The sequence below is a fragment of the Felis catus genome, chromosome A1, assembly GCF_018350175.1.
Source record: "Felis catus isolate Fca126 chromosome A1, F.catus_Fca126_mat1.0, whole genome shotgun sequence".
Classification (NCBI taxonomy): domain Eukaryota; kingdom Metazoa; phylum Chordata; class Mammalia; order Carnivora; family Felidae; genus Felis; species Felis catus.
Genome location: NC_058368.1, coordinates 196142649 through 196151459, shown reverse-complemented (window position 1 = coordinate 196151459; position 8811 = coordinate 196142649). Strand labels below are relative to the sequence as shown.

Genomic DNA, 8811 nt, shown 5'->3' with positions numbered 1-8811 from the left:
GAGCAGTTACCATCACAGGGCCCTATGCTAATCTCTTGCAGAACACTCTGTACCATCTGGTACCACTGGGTCCTCGGAGGTGGATGCAAGCTTCCGGAGAGCAAAAACTTTTTTAATCACTGATGAAAATAGGGCTTAGTGTGTATTTGTGGGGTGACCGAATCTCTATGTACTTTATGTACTGATGTGGAACAATCTCCAAGATCTGCCAAGTGAGAAAAAGCAAGACGCAGCAGAGTGCACTACCAATTTTGCACAGAAGGTGTGGGGGGCGAGTAGACACCCACGTATGTTTATATATGGCTCAAGTCTGGAAGGCTCCTCTTCTGCTCAGGCTACACTCGGCTCAACAGTTTCCACTCTGCCCTGGCTCTTTAAGAATTGGTCCATTTTTGGAACCAACATCTGCTTTTCAAAACAAGGTCTCTAAGGTCTTGGTCTGCTTTAGATGATGGAGGCAACAATGCCACAACCAGCAGAGTGGAAAACACCCAACTGCACACAGGTACCTCGCCTCTCCTTAGGCTCCTCCTCCCAGGAAGTCACTTCACAGAACACAGGCTTATCCTGTCAAGTGTCAGGGGCCCAACCAGTATCTTCTGTGTTCCTGTTTGGCAGGAACCGTATCCTCTGCAGTAATATATCTGTTAAAGGCCTCCTGCTTTATCCTGCACCTGTGATCCCCAGAAGTCTTATCCCCTGGTCAAATGGAGCCAGGAGGAGAGAACCAAGTATCCCTGAAGGGTGGCCTCTACACGAAGGAGAGAAGACTGGAGTCGAAACAGCTTACACAAAGGCAATTTATTAACAGAAAACATTAATTTGAGGAATCCTGTTCACAGACGGCGACCACGGCGACCCCCCTTCCTGCGGGTGCTATCGGAGGGGATGGGGGTGACATCCTCTGTGGGGAGGAAGAGAAAATATCATTGCCTAGAGACGGATGGGAAGGAGTCCGGGCCTCCCTAGACCAGTGGCCTAACACACCAACAGTGGATCCTGCTGCTCCCCACATAAACCCTCCATACATAACACACGGATGCGGACTGCCCCATCTGCTGCTTCCTCAAATTTTCCGATGTAGTCTGAACTCATTTTTCTGAAGGGAAAACTGAGGCTCAGAAAACGCATACAACTTACATACGAGGTCAGAAGCAGGCGAGAAATCACATTTCTGACATCCAGCCCACTGACTCTCTAGTGAAAAGATTCTCCTACTAAATAGGGCAACCTAACACTATCTTCTTTCCAGTCAGTAAAAGGTTGAAAACATGCTGAAAAAAAATAAAACCTTAAGAGGAAAAGGCTGGACCACCAGATCGAGGGATCAGTACATGATGCGACCATGTGCACAGAAACAGGAAAAGGCTAACACCTTCTCAGGAGCTAGAAAGGATCAGGAGATCACAGGCGTGAGGAGGGCAGGCACTACACAGATATAGGGGATTTGCTGTGATTCTCCACCGCAGGAGTTGCCACTCCCTGCATTCAGTTTTCATGGTCACAATGACTAGTGTACTCTTAATACTTAGTAGGCAAGGACCAAGGATACAGATGGTCCTACAATTCAGGAGACAGACTACACAAAATGCCAACTCTCTTAAGAGACACTATAAAGGATAGACAATTCATCTCCTATCAGTTCCACCAGCCACTGTCCCAAACCCTATACACCAGGCAGTATGCAGCACTGGGGTTAAGAAATCAAACTGCGCTGTCCCAATGTAAAAGAGAAGGTCGACATTTACAACAGGTGATAGGGGTGTTCAGGGAGAAATTCTGTCATATGGTGCCTCTTGCAGCCCCCATTAACAATCCTAATTGCCAACAGTCCCCAGACCAAGCACTGCATCCACTGGGTACATCACAAGCTTTCTGGGGTTAATACTTCAAAGTAAATCCAAACGCTAGCTAGAAGGGGGACACTTACCAATCCGCCCAATCTTCATTCCTGAGCGGGCAAGGGCTCTGAGGGCTGACTGGGCCCCAGGTCCAGGGGTCTTGGTTCTAGGAAATGAGAATCTATGTTAAGAAAAGCTTTGTCCAACTCATTAGGGGTTCTTTCTGAGATCCCACAACCCTCTAGCTAAGGAATCGGCAACTTTCCTTAAAGGGCCAAACAGTGGAGAGCCCGACGTGGAACTCAATGAACCTGAGATCAAGACTTGAGCTGAAATCGGGGCACCTGGGTGGCTCAGTCGGTTAAGCGGCCGACTTCGGCTCAGGTCATGATCTCGCGCTCCGTGAGTTCAAGCCCCGCGTCGGGCTCTGTGCTGACAGCTCAGAGCCTGGAGCCTGTTTCAGATTCTGTGTCTCCCTCTCTCTGACCCTCCCCTGTTCATGCTGTCTCAAAAATAAATAAAACGTTAAAAAAAAATTTTTTTTAAAGACTTGAGCTGAAATCAGAGATGGACACTTATCGACTGAACCATCCAGGCACCCCCAAACAATAAATACTGAAGGTTTAGTGGGCCACTTATGATTTTTGTTGCATACTTTCTGACCCCTGGGTCATAGTTTGTGCTCTGCCCTGCCTGCAGCCCATTTAAAGCACTGTCCCTTTTTGCCACAGGCTATAATTCTTTTTTGGTGATCTGTTCATTTCCAACTGCTCCACCTGCCCCAAACCAAGACCCTAACATCTTTTCAGTGGACCACTTCATCTGGTCTGCTGTCCACACAGCAGCCATAGTTTTTGTTTTGTTTTGACACAAGCACTATGCCCAATGTGGGGCTTGAACTCATGACCCTGAGATTAAGAGTTGCATGCTCTACTGACGGAGCCAGTCAGATGTCCCAACACAGCAGTCATCTTTAAAAATGTCCCATCTTGGGGTGCCTGGGTGGCTTTGTCGTTTTAAGTGTACAACTTCAGCTCAGGTCATGGTCCCACGGTCCGTGAATTCGCACCCTGCTTCGGGCTCTGTACTGACAGCTTAGAGACCGGAGCTTGCTTCAGATTCTGTGTCTCCCCCTCTCTCTGCCCCTCCCTCACCAAGCTCTGCCTCTCTAAGAGAAGGGGGAAAAAAAAAAAAAAGTCCAATCTCAGGGCACCTGGGTGGCTCAGTTGATTAAGTGCACCAACTCCTGATTTTGGCTTAGGTCATGATCTCATGGTTCATGGGGTGCTAACAGCACAGAGCCTGCCTGGGATGTTCTCTGTCCTTCCCTGGCTAGTACTCTTGCTGTCTCTCAAAATAAATAAACTTTAAAAATGCCCAATTTCATCAGGTCATTACTATTAAAAAGTTCTTTTGCTCCCCCCACCTTTGGCTGAAGTCCAGCTCTTTACTGTTTCTTTAAGACCCAGCAGGAGCTTGCTCCTGCCTAGCTCTCTGATCACAATTCACAACACTCTTCCCACAGATGTGCCAAGTCCGTTCCCACTCGAGACTTTTCCACTGCAGCTGTATCTTGCTGAATATTTTCTCCCTGTCCTTCTTTCACTGGACCACTTCCTGGCACATTTAGGTCTTAGCTGAAATTACACCTTGTCACTAACTCCCATTCCTGACACCATACCTTTACTTCCTAGCACTTGCCACAAATGGGAAGCACAGGCGCCCCTGCTTAGGTTGTTTAAAGTCAGACTCTCCTACCAGCCTAGGTGCCTCTATACGGGAGACGAGAGGTGATAGCTACTCTTTTCCATCATTCTTTTCTAGTACCCCAAACACAATACCTGGTATGCAGCGAGTGCTCAACAAAGTTGGGGAGGAGGGAGCAGAAGCGGTGGTGCAGCAACCAACTACTAAATATGAACACACTTAACATGTCTTGTGCAAAGTCACAAGAGAAAAACCAAGCCTCAAATCCAGGTGCTTTGGCATCCATGCCCAGAGACCTCACCTCCCGGCTCCCGGCCCCCGACTCACGTACCTATTTCCTCCTGTGGCCCGGAGTTTGATGTGGAGAGCGGTGATGCCCAGCTCCTTGCACCTCTGGGCTACATCCTGGGCAGCCAACATGGCAGCGTAGGGAGAGGACTCATCTCGGTCAGCCTTCACCTTCATCCCACCAGTCACACGGCAGATGGTTTCCCTAGAACAAAAGCTCACGGTCATTCCGCTCACGCAACTAGGATTCTAAGTACTCAGCACATCCTAATGAGTGCCACAGTTCGGGTATGGCAGAAGATGAAGGTCAACTCGAATATGCATCCTTTCTAACACGACGGCCGTGGGTTCTGCCTTGATGGGGTTCAAAGACCCAAATGAATGGGACGCTGTATTAACAATATAAATTTACTTTTACATTTAATCCTCTCAATTGCCCCATGACGTAGACGTTAACCTCACCGTATATATTATGAGAAAACCAAATCTTAGGATTTGAGTGACTCTTGCTAATGGTGGCCAGAACCTGTACGTAGAGCTGACTTCCAGTCCACCACTGCTCCTACTAAGTACCAACAGATTGAGGATTCACGGATCACCACACTTTAAGGACACAAGGGCAGGGAACGTCTTTCTTGTAACTCAAATGCCTGGGAAATCACAGTATTTGTGACTAAACAAACACGTTTCCTTATCTGAACTTTTTAATTCTTTCAAGAGAACCCCTTAAACTGCCACCCGATTCCAGGAGAATTTCTTCCCCCAGACCCTTGCCAGTTTGGTCTGTACCTCTTCACCCAGGTACTCACTTGCCAGAAAGATCGGTGACATGGACAAAAGTGTCATTGAAGGATGCAAAGATGTGGCACACGCCAAACACATTTTCTCCTTCAGCTACCTGAGGTCCAAGGCTGATGACCTGTTCTTCTTTCTTTTCTTTCCCCTTTCGAGGTGCCATTTCTGAAAGGAAGTAAAAAAAAAATCCCGAAGTTAGCAATGGACAAGAGGTTTCCACAACCTTTTCCTGGCTATTAAAGGAAATCTCCAAGTTTTGCTCCTCTGTGTCTCTTTCCCTCCACCCTGGGAATCTGTGCAATCTCATCTCTGCCTAAACTCACTTCTCTCTGCACTTAGGAGAGTTCAACTGGTGGCTAAAGAAGCAAAGTACCTTGAGATAACCTTTCCCCTGAATTTACTTAAAGCACAGATCATAGCACTTGCTAAGCAGCCCAGAGTTCTAGCAGCAAGACCACAAGTATCCCTCCAATTTTTACCAACTCGGCCTCAAAACCGCGAAAAACACTGGCTTAGATCCCTAGAGACCTCCAAGTTCAACTGACAGCTCTGCAAACCCGGGTAATCAATTCTTCCTGGGCCTTAAAGCCCACAATATATATCCTGAGAAATTTTTAAAAATTTGTTTAGTGACACAACAAGTCAGTTGCAGAGCAGTGATGAGAACCAGGTTAAGGGATTCCTAGTCTACACTCCACAACACTTCCAATACCACGAGGGCTTCTGGTCTCCTGGACCCCAAGTATCATTTACTGGTTAGGCTCAAAGACTTTAAAGACTGCATTCAGAAAGATTAGTAGAAGGCCAAGACCAATGACCTACCCATGAATTGGTGACAGCTGAAGACCCTTTACGGAAGACACCTGCTGCCTGAACTCTGCACTAACTCCTACGCTTAGAATTCAAGGGTCCCTCACCCACATAGTTCCCTAGTTTCATCTCCTACTATATCCTGTACCAGATCCCTCCAAAAAGCCAGTTCAAGGGCTATCTCCCATCCTCTGACAATTCATCTCCTGCTATCCTTCCACTACTGATTAAAACCAAATGCTTTTTTTTTTAATTTTAATGTTTTAAACATTTCTAAATGCTTATTTTTAAGAGACAGAGACAAAGCATGAGTACAGGAGGGGCAGAGAAGGGGGGGACGGGACACACCCAATATCCGAAGCAGGCTCCCCCCTCCGAGCTGTCAGCACAGAGCCAGACGTGGGGCTCAAACTCACGACCACGAGATCAATGACCTGAGCCGAAGTTGGACGCTTAAGCAGCTGAGCCACCCAAGTGCTCAGAACCAAATTCTTAAACTTCTACTAGAATCGAGCATTAAAGGCAATAAAACATATCCTTTTGGAAGGCTAATGGAAAAGCCCCATCCCAAAGACTCAGTGTTAGCGAAATCAAGTAACTCTAATCTGACATAGCATGTAATGGAAGTGCAATTATTCCATCAAAGGAGGAAAAGCAAGTATGGGTAAGTGGAAGGCGAAGAGAGGACTACTTTCTGCCCAAAGCACCTCCTGACACTCAATCCGAACAATTCCCTAACACTTCCAGAAGACACTAGAAATCAGAAGGGCTCAGGTGACTTAGGCTGCACCCTTTCGGATGAAAACAAATATGGCCCTGCCTTGGTTCGTAAAGACAGTGGCAAAACCAGACTTAAAAATCAGTGCCCCGACTCCCAGTCCAGCACTTTCTACCCCGTGCCAAGATGCTTTTATTCCATGAAGGACCACCATTCCAGACCCGAGAAAGTCCATGTCTCTTGCATTCCTGGATCTCCCCAGTGCCTTCCTTATACAAGGTCTGGGGAGTGACCACAGTAAGCACATGTGTAGGCCTCAGATGTACAAAGTAACTGTTCCTACGTTCAAATTACATCCAATGGAGTAAGAATTTTAAGGAAGGGGCCAAGGGTGCTCACAGGAAAAGTTTTAAGTTCTGCCTGGAGAAGCCCAGAAAGACCAGCAGATCAGAACTTCAGCAGATCAGATTCATCAGGAAGCATGAATACGAATTCCTAAAGTGGCCACCCCACAAATGCCGCCCTGAGGTGGTGATGAGACGGGTCCTTACAGAATATATAAACGCATGGCAGGTGCTCAACCAACACTGACGTACATCCTTCTCTACCTTTAATTTCTGGCTTTGTAAGGCGCGCCCAGTACTTGCGACGTGCCAGACCTAGCCCTCAACCGGGTTCAGGGAGCACCCAACACAAGGCCGTTTTTTCTGATTCCGTCCCTGAATCCCCACCATAACCCCCACGGAATCCGGACGACAGTTAATCCTACTTCCCAAACAAGGAAACAAACTACAGATTAGGAGCCCGGCCTACGACCGCTCAAGAAGCTGGCGGAGTAGAAAAGCCACATCGGACTAGGGTCCCGGGTCCTTCCCAAACATGCTGTGCGGCCCCTTAAACGGAACGGTGGTGGCAGCGCGGAGCGAGGGCCTTCAGGGCTGTAGCCACACTCAACCCCCTCCCCTTCACAAGCTCCTCCTTGAGACAAGACCGCCGCTTCCGAGACCAGGCGCGAACCTGGGTCTGGGGTCGGCCGGCCGCGCCCCTCTCGCCTGGCACCTGACTCGGCTTCCGCGGAAACACCCCAGCCCAGCGCCCCGAACCCCGATGGGTCCCCCTGCCTCAGGATGCCACTCGATTAAACCCGCTGAAGCCTCCTACCTGCGCGTCTTCGCTAGACTCCGCCACCGGAAAGAGAGGGCGAGAGAGGGCGGGGCGACGGGTCACGTTCGCGCTCCCGGAAGTGTACGTCTGAGGTCACGGAGCGAAGCCGGTGGCCCGTTTCTAAGGAGTTGAAGACTCGCCCTCGGGAAAGGCGGTTTACTTAAAAGAGCGCTAAAGGAGGCAAGGGGCAGGGTGTCGCTGCGAGCGGGTCTGCCTCTGAGACTGCACGAAGCAGCTACATCTGCTGAGCGAGGCGGGCCCTTGTGCGAAGATGGTGGCGGCCGCACCTAGACTGACTTCTTCCATCCTGACCCCGGGCCTAGTCGGCCCGGAGGCGGCAGCGCCTCTCGTGGCGCGGAGGGCAATAGCAGCAATTGCCTGCTTTCATCACAGACTGGACGGCTGGCTATGTCCTGAACAAAATAAGGATAAATTATTCAATATTTATTATATACTAGCTTGCGCTGAGCGATTTATATGCATTGCTTCATTTAATCCTCACAAAATTATCAAATAGATAACTTTTTATTTCTCTTTTACGGATAAAGGATGTTAACCAAGATTACACATTTGTGGCTGATTTGGATTTCTGACTTCAAAGACTGTATGTTTGATAGCTACTTCCATGTATCCCTCTAATAGTGAAGGACCTTGAAGGGTTGGGAGGTGTATAGATGGAGATATGAGGAAAGGCAAAGAAATAGGTTGTGTGTGTGTGTGTGTGTGTGTGTGTGTGTGGCCCATGTAATAGACTACATATATTGCATATATATGAAATTTTTGAACAAAATTAGCGATTATACAGGGTAACATATAGCCCTTTCTTCACTAGAGTTGGTGCCACTGAACAGCTTTAACTCAGTTTAGCAAAGACCTCCTTTTTAAAAAAGTTTCCCCTTTACAAAAGCAATTAATTACAGAATACCTATAAAAGAGAAACATATAAACATTCTCAAAGGAGAGTACAAGGAAGACAAAAGAGAAAAAAACCAGTGACAGTCTTACCCACCACAATTAACACCTTGGTGTACGTCCTTTCCAAACATGATCTATGCAAATACGTACAGAAGATCCACTTCCTTTTTTTTTTAATATATGAAATTTATTGTCAAATTGGTTTCCATACAACACCCAGGAGGCACTTCATTTTTTTTTTAAAGAAAAGAGAATAACCTTGCAATATTTTTTCCCAATGGCTAAAAAAATCTGTGCTCATAAACGATCCACATGATAAAGCGTATAGAAAAAAGTAAAAATCATTTCTAAATTCTTTCTTCTTTTTTTTTAAATTAATGCATGTTCATTTGGAAGTCACTTGAATGTAAAAAGAAAAACAAGTATCCATCCGAAGACAAACACTGTTTACAATTTTAAATACGTATGTATGTAATACATATACATACCCAGGTGTGTGTGTGTGTGTGTGTGTGTGTGTGTTATATATATATATATATATATATATATATATATATATATCACCTTTATTTT

The 8811-nt window shown here is 46.9% G+C and overlaps 1 protein-coding gene across 1 annotated transcript; it reads right to left on the bottom strand.

The window, feature by feature from the left end:
• Positions 1 to 782: 782 nt before the first annotated feature.
• RPS14 (ribosomal protein S14) lies at positions 783 to 7479 on the bottom strand. The gene is made up of 5 exons (XM_006927988.3): positions 7321 to 7479; positions 4646 to 4796; positions 3880 to 4041; positions 1931 to 2007; positions 783 to 904 (listed from the first exon to the last, which is right to left on the bottom strand). The coding sequence occupies exons 2-5, from the start codon at positions 4792 to 4794 to the stop codon at positions 837 to 839; spliced, it is 456 nt and encodes a 151-aa protein (XP_006928050.1). The 5' UTR covers positions 4795 to 4796; positions 7321 to 7479; the 3' UTR covers positions 783 to 836.
• Positions 7480 to 8811: the final 1332 nt, after the last annotated feature.

Bases quoted from the DNA above. Each gene is read 5' to 3' on its own strand.
- RPS14 (XM_006927988.3), bottom strand. From the start codon at position 4,794: ATGGCACCTCGAAAGGGGAAAGAAAAGAAAGAAGAACAGGTCATCAGC. The intron at 2,008-3,879 runs GTACGTGAGTCG...CTCATTTCCTAG, and splicing joins CGGGCCACAGGAGGAAATAG to AACCAAGACCCCTGGACCTG. The intron at 905-1,930 runs GTAAGTGTCCCC...TCCTCCCCACAG, and splicing joins AATGAAGATTGGGCGGATTG to AGGATGTCACCCCCATCCCC.